Below are 26,437 nucleotides of genomic sequence, written 5' to 3'. Positions count from 1 at the left end.
GACGCAGTTCAGAGAAGGTTCACTAGATTGATTCCTGAGATGAAGGGGTTGACTTATGAAGAAAGATTGAGTAGGTTGGACGTATACTCATTGGAGTTTAGAAGAATGAGAGGTGATGTTATTGAAACATATAAGATAATGTGGGGGCTCGACAAGGTGGATGCAGAGAAGACGTTTTCACTCATGGAGGTATCTAGAGCTAGGGGGCATTATTTCAGATTAAGGGGTCACCCATTTAAAACTGAGATGAGGAGGAATTCTCTGCCCCAGAGAGCTGTGGAGGCTGTGTCATTGAATATATTTAAAGCGGAAATACAGATTTTTGAGCGATAAGGGAATAAAGGGTTATGGGGAGTGGGCAGGGAAGTGGTGCTGTGCCCAAGATCAGATCAGCCATTATCTTATTGAATGGCGGAGCAGGCTCGAGGGGCCAAGTAGCCGCCTCCTGCTATTTTCTTATGGTTTTTATGAACTGTTTTGGGAAATCTTAATATTTAGGTAGATTGAGATTTTCTACTGGTGATTTTTATCTGCAGCAATTTTCTCGTTTTATAAGTGGTTTGTATCACAGTATGCTATTAAAGATTCAAATAGTGGCTATTGTCTGAGCAATTAAACTAACATGGTTCATTTTTCAGCTCTGAAATGCAAACACTATTGAGGAAGGAAGCAGGGAGGGAGGGTAGCTGGGGGCAGTGCTCAGGCTGTTGTGTATGCACATAGACCATGTCTTAAGCTTTTTTCAATTTTCCAGTACTTCCCTGAACTTTTGTTAACTGTCCAATGCCAGTTGTTTCTGCTAGAAGGCCAGAAAGAGGACTTTCAGTTTGTACTTGAGTGGAAGCCAATATTCCATTATCTGCATTTTTCCACAGAAATTTCATTAGCGTGGTCTAATATGATGGGTTGGGGGTGGGGTGGGGGGGAGGAGGAAAGAGCCTGTCTCCCATCAAAAAAGACAAGTGGGAAGAGTGGCTGAATTTAATTGAAATTGAGCCTTTGTTTCCTGATTTTCTTTGAGGGTAATCATGTCAGTGAACACAGTTTCCATTCTTCATCTACCATTTTATAGTTGGCTATTAGACTTTATGGCCCTACATTTATTCGACTGCGAAGAGGGTGGGTGGGAGGAATTTCTAGACAAGAAACCCGAAAATAAGGTTATCCCGATGTTGTGCAGCATTTAACCACAGAACATCTTAAATGTTTCCAGTGGGATTCCTGCTGAAAGCAGCTGAAGAGTGGATGCCAGTTAAGGGGGTGGGGTCAGAGAATTCTGGGGTGTAAAAAGATAAGCTTGTTGGGCCTGGAGGAAACACTCCTTGTCCTCCTGGTACACAAGCAATGCTGTAAATGCACTATAACCTCATGGATCCGACCCTTCTTGTCTCCTTTTGTGTGTCGTTAAAATGGAGGTGCCCAGCTGCCAAAATTTGTGTCCGACATGCCTCCTGAGAGCAGATAGATCACCCACTCCGAACACGCTTCTGTTAAAACTGGACATGGGCAGATTGAGGTCAGGTTTGAAATTTACTTTTTTTTTACTTCCCCATCCCATTCTTGGAGGTTAAATGTACACATTGTGACACTTGTGTGCTCCAAACTGTTCTGAAAGTTTAAGGCTTGCACAGGTGGAGTACTTGTTTGTGCTGTTTCTGTCATCCCTCTACAATAAATATTCAAGGATAATCCAGTGTCCTCTCCCTCCTTACCTTGCTGACCCCCAGCAGAAAAAAAACTTGCATTTATATAGCGCCTTTTACGACTGCCAGACATCCCCAAGCGCTTTACAGCCAATGAAGTACTTTCTTGAACTTTAGTCACTGTTTTAATGTAGGAAATACAACAGCCAATTTGTGCATTGCAAGCTCCCACATACAGCAATGTGATAATAACCTGATGATCTGTTGGTGATGTTGATTGAGGGATTAATATTGGCCAGGACACCAGGGATAACTCCCCTACTCCTCTTCAAAATAGTGCCATGGGATCTTTTACGTCCACCCAAGAGCAGACAGGGCCTCTTTTTAACGTCTCATGCAAAAAACAGCACCTTCAGTAGTGTATTAGTCTAGATTATGTGCTGGAGTGGAGCTTGAACCCACAACCTTTTGACTGAGGTGAGAGTGCTACGACTGAGACAAGCCTGACATAGTTGTGAATATGTTTGTGAAAAAGTTCTGGTTGTGTACTGTTGACTGCATTTATATGCAGTTATATTACAACAGCTTTAGAGTGTTTACCTCAATTAGCTTTAATAGTTCCTTTCTCAAAAGGGACAGGTGTGAAGGTGTTAAATTGGGGATCCAGATTTATTTAGCTATATTGAAAGAGTGTCAAAAAAAAATCTTGAGTTGAACAAGAACCACTAAGCATCCAAATTAACGTAACATTTTGGAATAGGCAAGGGGAGAAAAGGAAGTTGATGCACTTGACTGACGTCTGCGAGCTTTGCCTGAAGACCATTTTAATTCTAAAAATCAGTTAAGTTGTCGCTATATTCATTATCATCAGACTTAATGTAGCAATTGACAGATTTATATTTTCCTTGTGTAAATGTAGTGCTTTGTCCTAAGATATGTATAAACTGCTTGTATTACCACTGCTCATCTTCAATGGCTTGGCACATTTTCTGTTTGCACAAGATCAGCTGTCCATTGTTCTCTCTTGAAGAACACTTGTATCACTCTGGCTTGCATTCTCCAAGTGAGGCAGGTATAGCCATGAACAATCTTCTAAGTTACTGCTACATTTTCTGATACTGGACCAGTGGTTTTAGCCTTCAATAAATGTCTTTTACATATTCCGCATCTCCAATTTAGCCATTATTATTAATTGCATGCAGCAGTAAAGATATGTCACAGGATGAAGTTCCATATAATGTCTTGTTATATTCCTTTTGATTTTGGTGAACTTTGTCTTGTCACTTCCACAATCCTAAAATCCTGGAACTTCTAAGCTGTGAAAACATGAGATTTTGAGGCCATAAAATTGTGAGGGATCAGGATTACAAATTCTCATAGCTAAAGCGAAAACAAATGAGGTTCTCTGAAATATTGTTAGGCCAGTCAAGTATATAACAATGAGCATTTTACTCAGGTTATATAAACTGCACTTGGAATACTGCATCTAATTTTGGTCCTTGCATCTGATCATCATCATAGGCAGTCCCTCGAAACGAGGATGACTTGCTTCCATGCCAAAAAAAATAGGATCAGTTCTCGGGCGTTTTGAATGAAGAATCCGAACTACATCCTCAAGGGTGGAAGATGCCTGTGCTTGGATTTTTTTAACGTGTGGTGGCTGTTGCATACCAGCCACTACACGGGCTTGTCAGAGCTAGGTCTTGGTCCAGTGGCAAGGATTATCCAAGACAATTGGAGACCTGCTCTGCTGCACGGACCTAGTGCGCACACATATCGCAGTGTGGGCTGGCCCGTGCTGCCCCTGGCCCCGAACTCACGCCTCCCCTGGGCTCCGATCACATCCCTCCACAGTCTCTCGCCGCTCCTGCTGCATCTGCCCATGCTCCAATCACCGATCTGGACCTTGCTGACGTCACTCTTCGCTGCCGTTGCCCTCCTGCACCAGCTCGCGCTGTACCTTGTAGTAGCATGCCTCCACGCTGTCCAGGGGCCACACGCTGCTCCTTTTATGGCCCCAACCTGCTGCTGATAGTTTCTTGCAGTCGGGGCCTGCACACTGCTCCCTGGGCCGCATGCCTGATATTGAGTTTCTGGATGTGTGCTGAGGATGATACAAGGATCTAATAGTGAAAAAAGGCTAAGAGCGAGTTACTTACTTTGGATGAACATGGGGTCAAGTGAATATAATCAATGACTTAAATTGTGAATATCAATAGTAGGATCTGAACATTACTATAAACTACATAGACAAAAAGTCTTTGTCGATGGCAGGAAATATCTTTTACCGAGGATTGTCACCTCTGGAACAGTTTACTGGCAAATATAGTAAGTATGAGTGTGCTGTAGTCCTTTTTAACTCGTTCCTAAAGGAGGAGGACATGTGGGCCTATCTGAGGGCATGTGGGTTGGTAATGCTTACCTGCTACAATAACAACTCTGAGTGGCAAGGCCTTAGAGGGATTTAAATAAAAAGATAAGAATTTTACATTTGTGGCTAGTGCAAGTCAACAAAGATGGGTGTGAGGGGCAAGCGTGATGTAATGTGGATTAGGGTGTGAGCAGTGGAACTTTGGACAAGCTGGAGTTTATGGATAATGGAGAATTGGAAGTCAGCCAGGAAAGCTTTGGAGTAATAGAATCTGGAGGTGACACAGGCATGATTGTAAGTTTCAGTTATGGATGGGTTAAAAGTAAGGGTAGTGGTGGGTGGCACGGAGGTGGAAGTAGAAGGTCTTTGTAATGAAGAGGATATGAGGTGAGGAACTTGGCTTATGGTTGAATAGGACACCAAGTGGTTGTGAACAATCTGGTTTAGTCTGAGTGGTCAGGCAGGGGCTGATGGTGGCAAGGGTATGGAGTTTGTGATGAGGGCTGAAGACAATGGTTTTCATCTTCCCAGTGTTTAGCTGGGGAAAGCTATGACCCAACCAAAACTCTGCCTAATAGAACAGAAGTAATAGTTGGTCAAGAAGGCTCAATGAGCGATTGAGCTACATAAGGAAGCTGACCCCATGGTTTTGGTTGATGTCACCAAGGGATCGTGTATATATGAGGAAGAGAAGGGGCCAAGGATTGATCATTGGACTCTGGAAATGTCTAGTAATGCATCTTGGGTATCATGGTTTCCTGAAGCTTGCTTAATTGCACTATAGAGTTGGAAAGGAACTTCCAAATCCTTTTTCTTTCCTGAAGCTAGCTGTTATTGTTTCTTTACCTTCTAATCAACGATGGGAGAGGACAGGTACACAAGGTTGCACCATCCAGCAAACCGGGTGACCATTGATGAACTAGCAGATTCTTTTCCACCTTTTATATGTAGGTGTGGATTAAGTAGGTATGGGGCTTTATTGCTTCTCTTTCTATGTTCCTTTGGATCCATTCCATTAGTATCTTTGCAAATTCTCTTCCTTGATTGTAATGGCAATATGAATAAGGCATTCAGTTTGAAATTCTTCCTTTTCTTGGGTTGAATAAAGCTCTGTTGTTAGTGTAGGAACTAGCTTGTTATCTGAATGTCAATGATCAGTCATGCTTCAGAATGAAAAAGGGCAGCCCAGGGACACACAAAACTAAGAATTTTGAAAATTAAGCAAGAAAATTGTACAAAAATGTTACAGGAGAAGGAACTTGAACTTACCAAGTTAATTGTCCAAGGCTTGCTGTGAATATCAAAGATAAAAAGGAAGTGCATTTATATAGCACCTTTCATAACTACCGAATGTCTCAAAGCGCTTTACAGCTAATGAAGTACTTTTGAAGTGTAGTCACTGTTGTAATGTAGGAAACGCGGCAGCCAACTTGCGCACAAGCAAGCTTTCACAAACAGCAATGTGATAATGACCAGATAATCTGTTTTTTTGCTATGTTGATTGAGGAATAAATATTGGCCAGGACACCGGGGATAACTCCCCTGCTCTTCTTCAAAATAGTGCCATGGAATCGTTTACGTCCACTTGAGAGAGCAGACAGGGCATTGGTTTAACGTCTCATCCAAAAGATGGCACTTCCGACAGTGCAGTGCTCCCTCAGCACTGCACTGGAGTGTCAGCCTAGATTTTCTTAGCACTCTAGTCCCTGGGGTGGGACTTGAACCCACAACCTATTGACTCTGGCGAAGTGCTACCCACTAAGCCACAGCTGGCACTGTAGCAACAGAGACACTATTGTATTTGTTAGAAACATAGGAATATGGAAATTAGGTGCAGGAGTAGGCCATTCAGCCCCTCGAGCTTGCACAGCCATTCAATAAGATCATGGGTGATCATTCAACCTCAGTACCCCCTTCCTGCTTTCTCTCCATACCCCTTGATCCCTTTGGCTGTAAGAGTCATATCTAACTCCCTTTTGAATATATCTAACGAACTGGCCTTAACAACTTCCTGCGGTAGAGAATTCCACAGGTTAACCACTCTGAGTGAAGAAGTTTCTCCTCATCTCGGTCCTAAATGGCTTATCCCTTATTCTTAGACTGTGACCCCTGGTTCTGGAACTCCCCAGCAATGCGAACATTCTTCCTGCCTCAAACCTGTCCAATCCCGTCAGAATTTTATATGTTTCTATGAGATCCCCTCTCTTCTAAACTCCAGTGGATACCAGCCCAGTTGATCAAGTCTCTCCTCATATGTCAGTCCTGTCATCGCAGGAATCAGTCTGGTAAACCTTCGCTGTATTCCCTCAATAGCAAGAACGTTCTTGGGATGTGTGTGACAGTGGCAAGACCAGACCACATTTATTGCCCATTCCTAGTTGGCCGAGAGGCATCGTGTGGGACTGGAGGTACATATAGGTGAGACAGAGTAGGGTGGCAGCTTCCCTTTCCGTGAAGAACATTAGTGAACCAATTGGAATTTTAATAACAATTCAATAACTTTCATGGTCATCTTCCTTGGTGCCAGCCCACAGTTTACCAGGTTTATTGAATTTTATTTCATCATTTGCTACGATTGGATTTGATTAGGTAAGCTTGTCTAATTTGGGCCCTACTTGTGATATGTAATTTCATTATTTAAAAATATCTGGCTACCAGAATACAGAGAGCAGTCTAGAAAACAAGTTTCTATAATCTGTGCTGTTGTTCTGACCCGTTCCTCTCTGGGACAGTGCAAGAATTCGAGGCCAATTCATTTAGGATGTGCTATCATGCACTCATGTGGCTGGCTTAAAGCCTGCAGTGGCACAGGCCTGGAAATAGGTCACCTGACCTCCCAATCAGGAAGGAACAGTGCAGTCGGGGGAATAGCTCTAACCTAATTGTTGTGATGCAGCTCCAGTCGGGAGGGATGTGCAGGGCAGGTATCTGTTGCTTGTTTTTCTCGTCTTTTATTCCTCCCTCCATCCTGGTCAGTATGCAAATTGACTCATTCTTGTGGTTACATCGTTGAGTGGGTATTTCCCTAGTGTACTAAGAAGCAGTCAGATCAGTGCTTCTCTTCCAGTAAGGTGATGCAATATGTTGAGCAATCAAGGAAATGAAGATGTATCTGTTCAGGCTTTCATAATACATGAATTGTCTACTGTTTCCTTTTTAACTGTAAATGGCAAGGTTTGCATTCGAGTATTGGTTTTCCTAATGAGGAATTGGGTACAGGTATTTGTGAACTGTAAATTATATTCTGTTTTTCATTAAAATACTTGCCTCTTTGTGTTCATGTTAAAATATTAAATGTGAGTCATTTTAAAAGTTTCTAATTTGATTTCCAGCACAGGATGGTTATTATTTTAAAGAAGCACTTGCAGTGAAGTGAAAAAGGGCCCACTTACTGCAGTACTCACATGAGTGTTTAATAGGGGTACTTTTGGTCACCCTGGTGACCACCTGCTTAGCTACAAAGGCAGCTTTTGTATTCTGTTATATCCTCCCCTTTTATCTAAAATAGCATACACTCTTCCTTTCAAATATTAAGGAATAAATAATTGCTGTACTTGCCTGCTAAATCAAGTATAGAGGCTAGTTTGTGTCAGTTTTAAAATCCGACCAGATACGTCGGCAGCTTTTTCTGATGAAATTATGGTTCAGTTTTTTTTGCAGTTGGCTATATGTAAAAGGTATGCTGACTTGGGGCGTGTCTAAACGGTCTAAATCTGATCTTTTGTGTTTGAAAATGTGAAATGCTTCATATTTGTTTCACTATATATCTGTACATGTGAACATTTATGGTGTTTTAACCAGGGTTGAATATAGGAGCTAATTGCTTTATGCTCAAACAGTAGCTTTCACAAATTGCATACCGTACGTCTCTCTTATCTTCTGTTCTCACCAAAAGCTATGTTTAGTTCTTGTTTAAATTGAATCTTAAAAGTAATAGTTGTCTTGTTTCATTCCTTGCAACACTTTGCTTTATGCTCTTGGCTGTGGAACTCGGGCTTGTAAAAATATTTGAAATCAAGATGGCAATACTATTCATAGAAAAAAAGATGTGGCTAACTAAAGCTTTCTGATCATTTGTAGAAAAATTCATAAAGTAAAAATCAATTACTATAGATTGCGATCTAATTTCTGTACATAATGCCATTCAGGAAAAAAAATGTTACCTTTATTGGAGTTCATCATCTTGATTTACTAAGGCAGCACTTTAAACCTTAAAAGATTACTGAAATTCTTTGGCACACAGATGTCCATTTGAGCAGGACTGATATTTTTGTTTGAGATTGAAAATCATGGGTATTTCAAACTCTGATATACTACAAGGCATTTAGCCCTTCTTGTTTAGCAACCAACACCTTGCCGTAGCATTCTGAACTGTCTTTGGGTATCGTAGAGGGATTGTGATGTTAAATGGAGATGTGATACCTGGAAATGGTTAAGTATTTCCACCTAACACTCAAATTGATATATTTATAACCAACCTGTGGGGTTATTTATGCATTGTAACTGACGCAAGTGCATTGGTGCAGTTCACTACAGCACTTCTAATTTGACTTGCATTTTTCTTTGCTTTTAAACAGAACATAGATTTAATTGACATCCTATGGAGGCAGGACATAGACCTTGGTGTTGTCCGTGAAGATTTTGATTATAACTACAGACAAAAGGAGTATGAGCTAGAGAAACAGAAGAAACTTGAGAAGGAAAAGCAGGAGCAGTTGCAGAAGGAACAAGAGAAGGCTCTGCTGGCACAGCTGCAGTTAGATGAAGAGACAGGCGAGTTTGTTGCCATTCGGCCAGCAAAGCACAGTGAGCCTGAAATCCCAGGAGGCATTGTAGAACCTACACAGGTACAAAGACTTCAACAGCCCTGTATGAAGCTCAAGCTTGAGGAACCACTTTGCTCTTCCACTACAGCTTTATGAAAATTAACTTAGAAATGCATTTAATTCTTGTATAGATCTCTATATAAATATATGCAAAAACATAATTAAACTTTATTTTTTTTTCTCTTTCCACTCCTTTTTAAAAAAATATTTGGTTGCTGACCAATTTTAATTCCGACTGCAAAGTCGACAGAGAGAGATGATGGATCTTTGTCATTTGATGAATGCATGCAGCTTCTTGCAGAGTCCTTTCCATTTGTAGAGGACATAGAGGTGAGTTTTTATTACCAGTCCTACCATTGAACTGTAAACCCTAGAAAAGTGTTATGTTTTTTTTTCTGGGTTCCTAATGTTTATTTTTATAATAGCTGTGAGAAATTTTGAAAATGTGTCGGTTCCTGTGGATATCAGGCACGTGATTTTAGTTGCCCTGTTATAACAGGAATTCATTTAGAATTTGAATGTTTCTGAAATAAGTGTAGTACTTTAAAAATGGATATTTGGTGGATTTAAAAAAAAAGCAAAACTTTTACTGTAAAGATTATAGATACACTACAGTGTTATCTTGTTTTACTGTTGCAGTCACAATAATTGAAACGCTGTGGCAGCTTTTATGAGGAAATGTAACCATAGAGATTCAGGGAACCTAAATAGTTCCTCTATGATTTTTGCAACATAACTCAGGAAATGTAGGGTTTACTGTAAGGGTTGGGCAGCAGCAAAGGGCACTTTTTAAAAAAAAAAACTTAAAAAAAACTTATTGTTTCTAGTCTCGTACAGTTGCACTTGAACCTCCCGTTCCAGTTCCACCTCCGAGCAGTCCACAGTCAATGGCTCCTCATCAGACACAGCAAGGAACTACTTCGATCCTTCCATCCACAGCACCTGAATCAAACTCTCTGGAGGACTTGGAGCAAACTTGGCAAGAGCTGCTCTCGATCCCGGAGCTTCAGGTAAATACAATAGCTGAATTCAGCACTTAATACAGAGGGAGCATGGATGTAACAAACCCATTTATTCACAGAACAAACCTGCTGTTGTCTGAGGATATTAATCTGACATTCAGGGTCCAGCTCCATTTACTTTCTTTCTTCAAATGCATATTATGTGACCTTAATTTGTGTGTGTGTTTAAATGCAGATAAGTGGACGTTTTAAACAATAAAAGCTTTCATCCTGCAGTGTGTATCTACATTTGGTTTGGAGGATTTAATCATACTGTGTGCGGCACTATTTGAGTGTAATTATTGCATTTGAAGAAAATATATATGTGGGTGGGTAGTGGTGTATGTATAAACTTTTACTTTCCTCCAATTTACAGAAGCTACATTTTATCTTGAGTTGAAACTAGGTCACACCAAGTTAATGACAGCACAGCAAGTATAATTATTTAAAGGGAAGGAACGTATAAGACAGGAAATTTTCCAGATTAATGTTTAGTCTTTGTGTCTTTCATAACTTTTCAATGTTTAGGAGTAGGTCCCTGTGCAGACTGTCGATACTCTAAAGTAATTTGAGAAATGTATCGAATGCAGTATAATCATATTGGCCACTGGCTGGCTGTGGCTTTTTTGCACTTGCTGACCATCAGCATGATTTTAACAGGTTATTAGAAAGCTTCACTCACCATTACATCATCAAATTTAAAGCATTGTGACCTTCTAACATTTGAATAATATTTTAAAGCTAAATATTTATTATATTCTTAGTATCTTAAACAAATAGGGGGTCACACAAACACTGAGTCAGTTTCCACATGTACGCTGTTGATATCCGGCTCTACCTCACTACCACTTCTCTTGACGCCTCCATGGCTTCTAAATTGTCAGACTGCTTGTTTGACATTCAGTACTGAATGAGCAGAAATGTTTTCCAATTCAATATTGGGAAGACTGAAGCCATAGTCTTTGTTCCCTGCCATAAACTGCATTCCCTAGCTGCCGACTCCATTCCATTCCCTAGCATCTGTCTGAGGCTGAACTAGACTATTTGCAACCTAGGTGTCATATTTGACCTTGAAATGAGCTTCCGGGCACACATCTGCGGCCACCTATTTTTGTCTCCGCCCCTGCCTCGGCTCATCTGCTGCAGAAACCCTCATCCATGCCTTTGTTACCTCTTTACTTGACTACTCCAACGCACTCCTGGCTGGCCTCCCACATTTTACCCTGCATAAACTTGAGGTCATCCAAAACTTGGCAGCCCATGTCCTAACTCGCACCAAGTCCCGCTCACCCATCACCCTTGTGCTCGCCGACCTACTTTGGCTCCTGCTAAAGCAATGTCTCGATTACAAAATTCTCATCCTTGTTTACAAATCCCTCCATGACCTCTCCCATCCCTATTTCTGTTATCTCCTTCAGCCTCACAACCCCATCACCACACCTCGCCCCCCCCCCCCCCCCAAGATTTCTGCCCCCTTGAGCATCCCTGATTATAACTGCTCAACCATTAGTGGCTGTGCCTTTAGCTGCCTGAGCCCTAAAATCTGGATCACACTCTCTATACCTCTTAGGTTTTAAGGAGCATCTTAAAGGACAATCTCTTTGAACAAGCTTTTAGTCATCTGTCGTAATTTCTTATGTGGCTCGGTGTCAGATTTATCTGTTTGTCTTTTAACACACCTCTGAAGTGCCTTGGGATGCTTTACTATGTTAAAGTCACTATATAAATACAAGTTGTTGTCATTTGTTTGAGAAACATGCTTGTTTCTTGCACTTGCCCCTGTAACCAGGACAAAGAGTTCCACCAAGGTCAGCTAATTACATTATTAAACAACTCAATTTATTTTTTATAGATGTTTACTACTACAATTTCAGGCAGTTTCTTCTTTTGCTTTTGGAAGTAGTCCTGCTGGTTAAATATTCTGTAGTTGCATATGACACCATTTTTTTGACTTTTTGAATAGATGCAACCTTACCCATTTAAAGCCAAACTTCTGCACTATTTTACATAGAATTTATAACACAGAATCAGGCCATTCAGCCCAACTGGCCTGTGTCTGTATTTATGCTCCGTACGAACCTCCTCCCACCACATTTCTAAGCCGATCAGAATAACCTTCCATTCCTTTCTCCCTGGTATTTTTAATCCAGCTTCCCCTAAATGCATCTATGCTATTCGCTTCAACGACTCCATGTGGAAGCGAATTCCACATTCTAACTACTCTCACTTGGAGTCCTGCATACAGTTTTAAGGAAGGATATACTTGCATTGGAGGCTGTTCAGAGAAGGTTCATTAGGTTGATTCCGGAGATGAGGGGGTGGACTTATGAAGATAGGGTGGGCTTATACACATTGGAGTTCAGAAGAATGCAAGGTGATCTTATTGAAACACAAGTTAATGTGGGGGCTCGACAAGGTGTTTGCAAAGAGGATATTTCCACTCGGGAAACTAAAACTAGGGGGCATAGTCTCAGAATAAGGGGCAGCCCATTTAAAACTGAGATGAGGAGGAATTTCTTCTCTGGGTTATAAATCTGTGGTGTTCTCTGCCCCAGAGAGCTGTGGAGGCTGTGTCATTGAATATATTTAAGGCGGAGATACAGATTTTTGAGCAATAAGGGAATAAAGGGTTATGGTGAGTGGGCAGGGAAGTGGAACTGAGTCCATGATCAGATCAGCCATGATCTTATTAAATGGCGGAGCAGGCTCGAGGGGTTAAATGGCCTACTCCTGCTCCTATTATGTTCTCGAGGTAAAAATGTTTCTTCTAAATTCTTTTGGTTTTATTAGTGACTGGTCTTGTATTTATGGCCCCAAGTTTTGGTCTCCCTCAAGTGGAAACATTTTCTCTACCTTTCAGAAATCTTACACACCTTGAACTTACTTCAGGCAACACTCTTAATTGTTTTTTTTTTAAAAAAGAGATGAAGGTATATTTTTGATTCTTCCTGATGTTTGTGTGTGTGCTTTTCTCTGTACAGTGGCTGTGCATGCAGAATGAAAATGTTACTAGTACTGGATCGACAGGATATACTTCCAAGAGCAAAACTTCTGAAATGCAAAGTGACAGCTACAGTCTCAGTGCAACTCTGCCAGCTGACCATATGACAGGCAGCAACTCCAGTTTCCTCTCTCTCTTTGATGGTCCTTATGAAGAAGTAATGCCATCTGCAAGCCACACACTCCTCCAGCTCAAACCAAATGTTTCAGATAATAATATGGATCTTTCATTCAGCAATAATTTCAGTGACCTGCTTTTCTCTACATCTCTGAATACCCAGAGAAGCAGCAGCAACATTTCTCAAGGTACCAAGAAGAATGAATCACTTACTAGTATTCTGGATGATCCTCTTCTTGAACAAATCAGCATTTCTCACTTGGAAGTGAATAAAGATTTTGATTGTAAGCAGCCACCAAATTTGCCTGAGATTCTTGATTCAGATTCTGGCCTGTCTATGGGCTCAAGCTCTGGTGGAGCCTCTCCAGGTAATTCAATGCAATCGTCTGTTTGTGGAGATGCTTCTAATGGTTACAGTGACTCTGACTTGGATGACATGGAATGCAGTCCTGGGAGTGTTCAGCCTGAATTTGCTGAGCTGTACCCAATGCAGTTTCAAAATGATGGTCATTATCAGGCACCCTCTCTTCATGATCTTACAGTGTCAAATGCTAGCCTGAACCTTTACATCAACGGACCAAAGGATGATCTGCCAGTGAGTCCTGGCCACAGTAAAGCCCCATTCACCAAAGACAAGTATTCCAAACGGATGGAAGCTCGGCTCACTAGGGATGAGCAGCGGGCTAAAGCATTGAATGTACCTTTCTCTGTCCGAAAGATTGTTAACCTTCCTGTTGATGATTTCAATGAAATGGTGTCCAAGTACCAGCTTGGTGAGGCCCAACTTGCACTCATTCGTGATATCCGTCGCCGTGGCAAAAACAAGGTGGCAGCTCAGAATTGCCGCAAGCGTAAACTGGAAAGCATAATGGGTCTTGAACACGATCTGGATCAGCTTAAAGATGAGAAGGAGGAGCTCCTCCAAGAAAAGGGGGAGCATGCCAAAAGCCTTCACCAGATCAAACAGCAGCTGAACAATCTATATCATGAGGTTTTTAGTATGCTACGAGATGAAGATGGAAATCCGTATTCTCCCAATGAATACTCGCTGCAGCAGACCAGTGATGGCAGTGTATTCCTCGTTCCAAGGAGCAAGAAACTTGAGATAAAGAGAGAATGAAATTCCAAAGGTTTTGTTATATTGGACCCTTTTTTAACAAAAAAAACTGAGGCTTGTGTGAAATGCAAGTTTGACTTTTGTTTTCATATGTTGCTGAGTCTCCTATGCAAAGGAACTAACTAAAGCTATTTTTTACGACTACTGGTGGCTTGGAGGTAAAACAGAAGTGATGGCTGTAAATGGCCTTCCTTTTCTCTAGTGCTTTCATTTTGATAATTTCTCCGTATTGCTTATCACACCTTTTTTTCTATTAGTGTTCCTGTATAGTTTTGTAAATACTGCACATCTTATTTATATATACAGATATATATCTCATTTGCTATTAAATTGAAGGGCCTTCATAGAATTATAAAATGTATTTTAGTAAGCTAATTCTTCTATTGCAAATACTTGTTTTATAACTTACATTTCAAAAATAGATAAAAATGGAAAAATTGAAAATGTATTTTTTTTTCCTTTTCTTTGCTTTTATATAGAAAAAAATTTAATAAAATGTAACTTTTTAAACACTACAAGAGTATTGACTTGTGTCCTGAAAGTGTGGCTTCTGCATCTTCAGTATTTACACGATTAGAATCCAAATGTAGGTTCCAGTTTGGATCTATTGGGTTAATTGCTGAAATGATGCTCTCTCACATGTCACTTGCTTATCCTAGATAAACAGTCTTGTATCAGTCACTGATCAACAGTCTGTTCTCTCCACGGAGGAGAAGAGAGGTTATCATAGAATCAAAGAATGGTTACAGCACGGAAGATCCTCATTCGGCCTGTCGAGCCCGTGCCAGCTCTCTGCAAGAACACCTCAACTAGGGCTCAATTTTCCCCAGTGTTTGCATTGTTTTTTTTTTTGAGAAGCTGCTTTTTCTGGCCTAACTTAAAAATCCCCTGTTTCCCCAATCAATTTGCACCAGCATAACTCGGTTAGTTACGAATTGTTTAAGTCTGTTTTTTTTTTTTCAGCCAAAGTGGGTGTAACCAGCCACCTAGGCCACTTCTGGCTATTTAAGGAAATTTGGCCAGCTGAGAGTTACTCCAGTTCTGATTAGGCTAGTGTATGTGGCCTGTCCTGAAAAACCTTCCCTAGAGTTAAGGAAATTGGCGCAGGTAAGGAAAGCAGCGCAGCAGATGCTCGGACACACACACAATTGAAAAACACATAGCAGCAACTTGCCTCCAACCCCACCCGAATGCTGCCCTGTTCCATTCTCTGTCCCCGGTTCACATGCACAGTAAGGCTGCCCAGTTCCATTCTCAGTCCCCGATTCTCACACACAGTCCGGTCCCGAGAGAGAGAGAGACCCAAACTGCCGACCGAGAATTGGTCCGGACCAGACAGCCTTCAGGTGGAGTTGCAGGTAAGGTGGTGTTATGTGTTTTTCAATTCTTTAAATGTGTTGCAAGGTGGCTGTATGTTTTGCAGCCTCAGCTCGCATTGTGTCCCTGGTTACCATGGCAGCCCGACCTTTTTGGCACAGATCAAGGCTCCACTCCCTTCGGGTTTGGCCACGCCAAAATGAAGAGATCCAACGAGGAAACTTACAACACAATGGCCCCAAGTTTCCACATGATTTGCACCTGATTTTTAGGAGCAACTGGTGGAAACATAGAAACATAGAAAATAGGTGCAGGAGTAGGCCATTCGGCCCTTCTAGCCTGCACCGCCATTCAATGAGTTCATGGCTGAACATTCAACTTCAGTACCCCATTCCTGCTTTCTCGCCATACCCCTTGATCCCCCTAGTAGTAAGGACCTCATCTAACTCCTTTTTGAATATATTTAGTGAATTGGCCTCAACAACTTTCTGTGGTAGAGAATTCCACAGGTTCACCACTCTCTGGGTGAAGAAGTTCCTCCGCATCTCGGTCCTAAATGGCTTACCCCTTATCCTTAGACTGTGACCTCTGGTTCTGGACTTCCCCAACATTGGGAACATTCTTCCTGCATCTAACCTGTCTAACCCCGTCAGAATTTTAAATGTTTCTATGAGGTCCCCTCTCATTCTTCTGAACTCCAGTGAATACAAGCCCAGTTGATCCAGTCTTTCTTGATAGGTCAGTCCCGCCATCCCGGGAATCAGTCTGGTGAACCTTCGCTGCACTCCCTCAATAGCAAGAATGTCCTTCCTCAGGTTAGGAGACCAAAACTGTACACAATACTCCAGGTGTGGCCTCACCAATGCCCTGTACAACTGTAGCAACACCTCCCTGCCCCTGTACTCAAATCCCCTCGCTATGAAGGCCAACATGCCATTTGCTTTCTTAACCGCCTGCTGTACCTGCATGCCAACTTTCAATGACTGATGTACCACGACACCCAGGTCTCTTTGCACCTCCCCTTTTCCTAATCTGTCACCATTCAGATAATAGTCTGTCTCTCTGTTTTTACCACCAAAGTGGATAACCTCACATTTATCCACATTATACTTCATCTGCCATGCATTTGCCCACTCACCTAACCTATCCAAGTCGCTCTGCAGCCTCACAGCATCCTCCTCGCAGCTCACACTGCCACCCAACTTAGTGTCATCCGCAAATTTGGAGATACTACATTTAATCCCCTCATCTAAATCATTAATGTACAATGTAAACAGCTGGGGCCCTAGCACAGAACCTTGCGGTACCCCACTAGTCACTGCCTGCCATTCTGAAAAGTACCCATTTACTCCTACACTTTGCTTCCTGTCTGACAACCAGTTCTCAATCCACGTCAGCACACTACCCCCAATCCCATGTGCTCTAACTTTGCACATCAATCTCTTGTGTGGGACCTTGTCGAACGCCTTCTGAAAGTCCAAATATACCACATCAACTGGTTCTCCCTTGTCCACTCTACTGGAAACATCCTCAAAAAATTCCAGAAGATTTGTCAAGCATGATTTCCCTTTCACAAATCCATGCTGACTTGGACCTATCATGTCACCTCTTTCCAAATGCACTGCTATGACATCCTTAATAATTGATTCCATCATTTTACCCACTACCGATGTCAGGCTGACCGGTCTATAATTCCCTGTTTTTTCTCTCCCTCCTTTTTTAAAAAGTGGGGTTACATTGGCTACCCTCCACTCTATAGGAACTGATCCAGAGTCAATGGAATGTTGGAAAATGACTGTCAATGCATCCACTATTTCCAAGGCCACCTCCTTAAGTACTCTGGGATGCAGTCCATCAGGCCCTGGGGATTTATCGGCCTTCAATCCCATCAATTTCCCCAACACAATTTCCCGGCTAATAAGGATTTCCCTCAGTTTCTCCTCCTTACTAGACCCCCGACCCCTTTTATAACCGGAAGGTTGTTTGTGTCCTCCTTCGTGAATACCGAACCAAAGTACTTGTTCAATTGGTCCGCCATTTCTTTGTTCCCTGTTATGACTTCCCCTGATTCTGACTGCAGGGGACCTACGTTTGTCTTTACTAACCTTTTTCTCTTTACATATCTATCGAAAGTTTTGCAATCCGTCTTAATGTTCCCTGCAAGCTTCTTCTCATATTCCATTTTCCCTGCCCTAATCAAACCCTTTGTCCTCCTCTGCTGAGTTCTAAATTTCTCCCAGTCCCCAGGTTCGCTGCTATTTCTGGCCAATTTGTATGCCACTTCCTTGGCTTTAATACTATCCCTGATTTCCCTTGATAGCCACGGTTGAGCCACCTTCCCTTTTTTATTTTTATGCCAGACAGGAATGTACAATTGTTGTACTTCATCCATGCGGTCTCTAAATGTCTGCCATTGCCCATCCACAGTCAACCCCTTCAGTATCATTCGCCAATCCATCCCAGCCAATTCACGCCTCATACCTTCAAAGTTAGCCTTCTTTAAGTTCTGGACCATGGTCTCTGAATTAACTGTTTCATTCTCCATCCTAATGCAGAATTCCACCATATTATGGTCACTCTTCCCCAAGGGGCCTCGCACAACGAGATTGCTAATTAATCCTCTCTCATTACATAACACCCAGTTTAAGATGGCCTCCCCCCTATTTGGTTCCTCGACATATTGGTCTAAAAAACCATCCCTTATGCACTCCAGGAAATCCTCCTCCACCGTATTGCTTCCAGTTTGGTTAGCCCAATCTATGTGCATATTAAAGTCATCCATTATAACTGCTGCACCTTTATTGCATGCACCCCTAATTTCCTGTTTGATGCCCTCCCGAACATCACTACTACTGTTTGGAGGCCTGTACACAACTCCCACTAACGTTTTTTGCCCTTTGGTGTTCTGTAGCTCTACCCATATAGATTCCACATCATCCAAGCTAATGTCCTTCCTAACTATTGCCTTAATCTCCTCTTTAACCAGCAATGCTACCCCACCTCCTTTTCCTTTTATTCTATCCTTCCTGAATGTTGAATACCCCTGGATGTTGAGTTCCCAGCCCTGATCATCCTGGAGCCACGTCTCCGTAATCCCAATCACATCATATTTGTTAACATCTATTTGCACAGTTAATTCATCCACCTTATTGCGGATACTCCTTGCATTAAGACACAAAGCCTTTAGACTTGTTTTTTTAACACCCTCTGTCCTTTTTAGAATTTTGCTGTACAATGGTCCTTTTTGTTCTTTGCCTTGGGTTCCTCATCTCCTTTCTGTCTTTTGCTTTTGCCTCCTTTTTGTTTCCCTCTATCTCCCTGCATTGGTTCCCATCCCCCTGCCATATTAGTTTAACTCCTCCCCAACAGCACTAGCAAACACTCCCCCAAGGACATTGGTTCCGATTCTGCCCAGGTGTAGACCGTCCGGATTGTACTGGTCCCACCTCCCCCAGAACCGGTTCCAATGCCCCAGGAATTTGAATCCCTCCCTGCTGCACCATTGCTCAAGCCATGTATTCATCTGAGCTATCCTGCGATTCCTACTCTGACTAGCACGTGGCACTGGTAGCAATCCCGAGATTACTACTTTTGAGGTCCTACTTTTTAATTTAGCTCCTCGCTCCTTAAATTCATTTCGTAGGACCTCATCCCTTTTTTTAACCTATGTCATTGGTACCAACGTGCACCACGACAACTGGCTGTTCTCCCTCCCTTTTTAGAATGTCCTGCACCCGCTCCAAGACATCCTTGACCCTTGCACCAGGGAGGCAACATACCATCCTGGAGTCTCGGTTACGGCCGCAGAAACGCCTATCTATTCCCCTTACAATTGAATCCCCTATCACTATTGCTCCCCCACTCTTTTTCCTGCCCTCCTGTGCAACAGAGCCAGCCACGGTGCCATGAACTTGGCTGCTGCTGCCCTCTCCTGATGAGTCATCCCCCTCAACATTACTCAAAGCAGTGTATCTTAGAAATTGCAATTCTCCACATTTCTTTTTCTGCAGTTGTAGTCAGTTAGAACAGTTTCACTTTGGAACAGAATTTTTTCTTCAGAAGGAGGCGTGTCCGGCCACTGACGCCTGATTTCAAAGTTTCCACAGTGAAAACTTACTCCAAACTAACTTAGAATGGAGCAAGTGAAGATTTTTGTAGAACTGAAAAAAACCTTTTGTCTACACATTCAAAAATCAGGCGCAGGTTACAAATTAGGCATCCAGAACGAGGTGGGGGGGAAGGGAAGTCATTAAATTCTATAATAAATCCTTATTTATACTTCTACAAATTATACAAATAAATCCAACCCGAATAAAAAAATTTATAAGCAAAGAAAAGATTAAATAAACCATCTTCCTACCTGTGTGAAAGTGCTTCAGGCAGGGAGAATGCAGCAGGAAGCCTCAAGTTGAGGCAGCCGTTCGTTCCCGCGGGAGGGGGGGAGGAGGAAGCTGTTCGTTCCCGCGGGAGGAGGAAGCTGTTCGTTCCCGCGGGAGGGGGGGAGGAGGAAGCCGTTCGTTCCCGCGGGAGGGGGGGAGGAGGAAGCTGTTCGTTCCCGCGGGAGGAGGAAGCTGTTCGTTCCCGCGGGAGGGGGGGAGGAGGAAGCTGTTCGTTCCCGCGGGAGGGGGGGAGGAGGAAGCTGTTCGTTCCCGCGGGAGGAGGAAGCTGTTCGTTCCCGCGGGAGGGGGGGAGGAGGAAGCCGTTCGTTCCCGCGGGAGGGGGGGAGGAGGAAGCTGTTCGTTCCCGCGGGAGGGGGGGAGGAGGAAGCCGTTCGTTCCCGCGGGAGGAGGAAGCTGTTCGTTCCCGCGGGAGGGGGGGAGGAGGAAGCCGTTCGTTCCCGCGGGAGGAGGAAGCTGTTCGTTCCCGCGGGAGGGGGGGAGGAGGAAGCCGTTCGTTCCCGCGGGAGGAGGAAGCTGTTCGTTCCCGCGGGAGGGGGGGAGGAGGAAGCCGTTCGTTCCCGCGGGAGGAGGAAGCTGTTCGTTCCCGACGGCGGGCGGTGGGGGGGAAGGAGACGATGAGAAGGCTGCAGGAAGCCTCAAGTTCAGCAGCCATTCCCGACAGCAGGGCGGGGAGGCCGTCGGGAAATGGCTGCCTCAACTTTCTGAGGCTTCCTGCAGCCTTCTCACTGCTGCAAGAAGCCTCAGTGCTGATGGCAATGTGCTTTTTATAAAAAAATGTTCAAAAATTAAACAGCTACAAAGAACGACAAAAATGGCCGAGTGCCAATGTTTCCTTCACACTGCGTGTGCGCGAACGCTCCAACGTGCACGCGCAGGGTTGCCGGCAGGGAAAAAACTAATTTAAATGGTACCCGCCCCCTCCCACTTACAAAATCGGCACGAGTGCTAGGCTCCGCCCCCTGGGCGCCGCGCCAAGCAGACATGGAGCTCCAGGGCGCTCCAGAATCGCGCGTTTTTTTTCCGGCGCGAAAAACGGGCACCCAGCTCGGAGGGGCGCCCGTTTTGTAGCGTGTGGAAACTTGGGGCCTTTATTTTGGTGTACTTGGTCCCCAAAAAATCGGGCGCAATTCTTCAAGTATGCCAAAAAAATGCTTTGGGGAAAATTGAGCCCCTAGTCCCACTCTCCTGCCCTTTCCCTGTAGCCGTGCAATTTTCTTTCTTTCAGGTATTATTCAACTCCCTTTTGAAAGCAGTGATTGAGTCTGCCTCCACCAGGCTTTCAGGCAATGCATTCCAGACACTAACCACTCGCTTTGTGATAAAATATTTTCTTCTGTTGCCTTTGATTCTTTTGCCAATCACCTTAAATCTATGTCTTCCTGGTTCTTGATCCTTCTGCCAATGGGAACCAGTTTCTCCCAAAACTGTCCAGACACCTCGATGTTGAATACCTCTATCAAATCCCTCCGCAATCTTCTCTGTTCTAAGGAGAACAACCCCAGCTTTTCCACATTACTGAAGTCTCTCATCTCTGGAATCATTCTCGTAAATTTTTTCTGCAGCCTCCCTAAGGCCTTCACATCCTTCCTAAAGTGCGTGCCCAGAATTGGACACAATACTTCAGTTGAGGCCAAACCAGTGTTTTTTAATTTATTCGTTCATGGGATGTGGGCATCGCTAGCAAAGCCTGAATTTATTGCCCATCCCTAATTACCCTCGAAGGTGGTGGCACCTTCTTGAACCACTGCAGTTCTTGTGGTGAAGTTACTCCTACAGTGCTGACTTTGTCGCAGCAGTTTGGTACAACTGGGTGGCTTGCTGGGCCATTTCAGTCTGGAAAAATAAACTGTTCACCACTACTGTTTCCTTTCACTTGGCCAATTTCATATCCATAACAACATAAGAAATAGGAGTAGGCTATATGGCCCCTCGAGCCTGCTCTGCCATTTAACAAGATCATGGCTGAACCGATCATGGACTCGGGTCCATTTCCCTGCCCACTCCCCATAACCCCTTATTCTCTATCGGTTAAGAAAGTGTCTATCTCTGTCTTAAATTTATTCAATGACCCAGCTTCCACAGCTCTGAGGCAGTGAATTCCACAGATTTACAACCTTCCGAGACAAAATCCTGGCCCCTTATTCGAAGACTATGCCCCCTAGTTCTAGTCTCCCCTTTCAGTGGGAACGTCCTCTCTGCATCCATCTTGTCAAGCCCCCTCAATCTTATACATTTCGATAAGATCACTTCTCATTCTTCTGAATTCCAATGAGTAGAGGCCCAACCTACTCAACCTTTCCTCATAACTCAACCCCCTCATCTCTGGAATCAACCTAGTGAACCTTCTCTGGACTGCCTCCAAAGCAAGTATATCCTTTATTAAATATGGAAATCAAAACTTTATGCAGTATTCTAGGTGTGGCCTCACCAATACCCTGTATAACTGTCGCAAGACTGCCCTGCTTTTATACTCCATTCCCTTTGCAATAAAGGCCAAGATTCCATTGACCTTCCTGATCACTTGCTGTACCTGCACACTTACTTGTGTTTCATGCACCAGGAACCCCAGGTCCCACTGTGCTGCAGCATTTTGCAATTTTTCTCCATTTAAATAATAACTTGCTCTTCGATTATTTATTTTTTCTGCCAAAGTGCATAACCTCACACTTTCCAACATTAAACTCCAGCTGCCAAATTTTTTCCCACTCACTTAGCCTGTCTGTCCTTTTGCGGGTTTTTTGTGTCCTCACACATTGCTTTTCCTCCCATTTTTGTATCACTAGCAAACTTGGCTACTTTTCACAGTCCCTTCATCCAAGTTGTTAATATAGATTGTAAATAGTTGGGGTCCCAGCACTGATCTCTGTGGCACCCCACCAGTTACTGATTGCCAACCTGAGAATGAACCATTATCCCGTCTCTGTTTTCTGTTAGCATGGATAGAGGATTGGCTAACTAATATATTACCCCCAACCCCATGAGCTTTTGTACAGTAACCTTTTATGTGGCACCTTGTTAAATGCCTTCTGGAAATTCAAATACACCACATCCACTGGTTCCCCTTTATCCACCTTGTTACATCCTCAAAGAATTCCAGCAAATTTGTCAAACATGACTTCCCCTTCATAAATCCATGCTGACTCTGCCTGACTGAATTATGCTTTTCCAAATGTCCTGCTACAGCTTCCTTAATAATGGACTCCAACATTTTCCCAACCACAGATGTTAGGCTAACTGGTCTATAATTTCCTGCTTTTTGTCTGCCTCCTTTTATAAATATGGGCGTTACATTTGCAGTTTTCCAATCTTCTAGGACCTCCCCAGAATCCAGGGAATTTTGGTAAATTACAACCAATGCAACCAGATGAAAAGCAGGAAACTATAGGCCAGTTAGCCTAACATCTGTGGTTGGGAAAATGTTGGAATCCATTATTAAAGAAGCAGTAGCAGGACATTTGGAAAAGCAAAATTTGTTCAGGCAGAGTCAGCATGTATTTATGAAGGGCAAGTTATGTTTGACAAATTTGCTGGAGTTCTTTAAGGATGTAACTAACAGGGTGGATAAAGGGGAACCAGTGGATGGGGTGTATTTGGACTTCCAGAAGGCATTTGAAAAGGTGCCACATAAAAGGTTACTGCGCAAGACAAAAGTTTATGGAGGTTGAGGTAATATATTAGCATGGATAGAAGATTGGCTAACTGAGAGTCGGGATAAATGGTTCATTCTCTGGTTGGCAACCAGTAACTAGTGGGGTGCTGCAGGGATCAGTGCTGGGACCCCAACTATTTACAATCTATATTAATGACTTGGAAAAAGGGACTGAGTGTAACAGCCAAGTTTGCTGACGATACAAAGATGGGAGGAGGACACAAAAAATCTGCAAAAGGACATAGACAGGCTAAGTGAGTGGGCAAAAAAATTGACAGATGGATTATAATGTTGGAAAGTGTGAGGTCATGCACTTTGGCAGACAAATCAAAGAGCAAGTTATTATTTAAATGGAGAAAGATTGCAAAGTGCCGCAGTACAACGGGACCTGGGGGTACTTGTGCATGAAACACAATGATAGTATGCAGGTACAGTAAGTGATCAGGAAGGCCAATGGTATCTTGGCCTTTTTTGCAAAGGGGATGGAGTATAAAAGTAGGGAAGTCTTACTATAGCTATATAAGGTATTGGTGAGGCCACACCTGGAATACTGCATGCAGTTTTGGTTTTACGAAAGGATATACTTGCTTTTGGAGGCAGTTCAGAGAAGGTTCACCAGCTTGATTCTCGGGATGAGGGGGTTGACTTATGAGGAAAGGTTGAGTAGGTTGGGCCTCTACTCATTGGAATTCAGAAGAATGAGAGGTGATCTTATTGAAACATATGATTGAGGGGGCTTGACAAGGTGGATGCAGAGAGGAAGTTTCCACTGATGGGGGAGACTAGAACTAGAGGGCATGATCTTAAAATAAAGGGCTGCCCGTTTAAAACCGCGATGAGGAGAAATTTCTTCTGAGGGGTTGTAAATCTGTGGCATTCGTTGCCTCAGAGAGCTGTGGAAGCTGGGCCATTGTCTATTTCTGTCTTAAATTTATTCAGTTTCTTAAACGATAAGGGGTTATCTGGAGCAAGCGGGGAAGTGGAGCTGAGTCCATGATCAGATCAGCCATGATCTTATTGAATGGCGGAGCAGGCTCGAGGGGCCGCACGGCCTACTCCTGTTCCTATTTCTTATGTTCTTATCCCTGCCGCTACTTAAGACCCTAGGATGCAAGCCATCAGGTCCAGGGGATTTATCCACCTTTCATCCCATTATCTTACTGAGTATCACCTCCTTCATGATTGTGCCAAGTTCCTCCCCTTCCCCCTCCCCCCCCCCCGCCCATAGCCTCTTGACTATTTACTGTTGGGATATTTTTAGTGTGCTCTACCGTAAATATTGTGTCTGCAATTACACCACGAGACCTTGTACTGAGAGTAAGAGCTGTGTGACTTCAGTCCATTTAATACGACTCCAAAGTGAGGAGCAGCAGGGCTGGCTGCCTTTTATATGCCCCTGCAGACCAGGGCAGGAAACCCCTCGGGCCTCCAACAGCAGTGCCCTCAGGTGGTACATCGTAAATAGTTACATAGTGAATACAAAGAGTTTGCATATATGACATCATTCCCCTTCCCCCAAAGTCTTTAATGCGAGTTAATTACAGGTTAAGGCGAACCGGAGCCTTGGTTGACCGTCTGAGTGTCGCTTCTGGCCTGGGTGAGTTGGTTGGGCCACTGCTGTCTTGCGGTGCAACTGGTTGGGATGGACTGTTGGGGATGGTGGGATCATCCTCGTGGTTGGTAGCGAGGTCTGTTTGGGCATATGTCGGTGGGTCACTGAAGATGAGGTCCTCATCCGGTGGTTCCTGGTTATCTGTGAATCGTAATTTGGTTTGGTCCAAATGTTTTCTGCACATTTGACCGTTAAGCAGTTTGACAACAAACACACTATTCCCCTCCTTGGCTAATACAGTGCCGGCGACCCATTTGGGGCCCTGACTGGAATTCAGCACGAACATTTACAGTGATGTCGCGTGATACAGCCACGCGATCATGGTACGTGTTTTACTGATAATGCCTGGTTTCCACCTGATCAATGAGGTCAGGGTGTACTAAGGAGAGCCTGGTTTTGAGTGCTCGTTTCATTAGTAATTCTGCAGGGGGAACCCTGGTAAGTGAGTGGGGTTGTGTCCTATAGCTGAGCAGTATCCGGGACAGGTGGGTTTGTAAAGGAGTCTTCTGTGACATGTTTTGAGCTCTGCTTTATGGTTTGGACTGCCCACTCTGCTTGACCATTGGATGTGGGCTTGAACAGGGCAGATCTGACATGCTTAATGCCATTACGGGTCATGAATTCATTGAATTCCGAGCTGGTGAAGCACAGACCATTGTCGCTGACAAGAATGTCGGGTAAGCCATGGGTGGCAAACATGGCCCTGAGGCTTTCAATGATGGCTGTGGATGTGATGGATGCCATTATTGCACATTCAATCCATTTGGAATAGGCATCCACAACAACCAGGAACATCTTTCCCAGAAAGGGGCCAGCATAATCCACATGGATCCTGGACCATGGTTTTGAGGGCCAGGGCCAGGACCAGAGACTAAGTGGAGCCTCCCTGGCAGGAGCATTGCTCAGTTGTGAGCATATGTTACACTGGTGCACGCATGACTCCAGGTCTGAGTCAATGCCGGGTCACCAGACGTGGGACCTGGCGATAGCCTTCATCATGACTATGCCTGGGTGGATGCTGTGTAGGTCACATATGAAGGTATCCCTGCCTTTCTTTGGCAAGATAACGCGGTTGCCCCATAAGAGGCAATCTGAATGGATCGACATTTCGTCTTTACAACGGTGAAATGGCTTGATCGCGTCTTGCATGTCTCTAGAGACTGCTGACCAGCTCCCATTGAGGACACAACTTTTTACAAGGGATAGCAGAAGATCCTGGCTGGTCCAGGTCTTAATTTGGCTGGCCATTACGGGTGACCCTTCGTTATCAAAGGTATCCATGGACATTAGCAGGTCTGCGGGCTGCGCCGTTCCACCCCGGTGGTGGGCAACGGTAGTCGGCTGAAAGCATCGGTGCAGTTTTCAATGCCTGGCCTGTGGTGG

General features: G+C 43.7%; 1 protein-coding gene across 2 annotated transcripts in view; it reads left to right on the top strand.

Annotated features, from left to right (window-relative positions):
• The window catches only part of LOC139259867 (nuclear factor erythroid 2-related factor 2-like), a 48,125-nt gene extending 33,652 nt beyond the window's left edge, over positions 1–14,473 (top strand). Inside the window, exons 1-5 of one of the 2 annotated variants that reach the window (XM_070875766.1) lie at positions 7,186–7,233; positions 8,592–8,861; positions 9,084–9,170; positions 9,668–9,850; positions 12,823–14,473. In XM_070875766.1, coding sequence (XP_070731867.1) covers positions 7,216–7,233; positions 8,592–8,861; positions 9,084–9,170; positions 9,668–9,850; positions 12,823–14,079 — 1,815 coding nt within the window. In that variant the 5' untranslated portion in view covers positions 7,186–7,215 and the 3' untranslated portion in view covers positions 14,080–14,473. Of the gene's footprint in view, positions 1–7,185; positions 7,234–8,591; positions 8,862–9,083; positions 9,171–9,667; positions 9,851–12,822 lie in introns of those variants that run through there. The other variant, XM_070875765.1, reaches the window with a different exon arrangement.
• The last annotated feature ends 11,964 nt before the right edge of the window (positions 14,474–26,437 follow it).

This window comes from Pristiophorus japonicus, chromosome 3 (genome assembly GCF_044704955.1).
Source record: "Pristiophorus japonicus isolate sPriJap1 chromosome 3, sPriJap1.hap1, whole genome shotgun sequence".
Lineage (NCBI taxonomy): Eukaryota > Metazoa > Chordata > Chondrichthyes > Pristiophoridae > Pristiophorus > Pristiophorus japonicus.
Note: the sequence above shows the minus strand (reverse complement) of the source record. Positions and strands in the feature narration are given on the sequence as shown.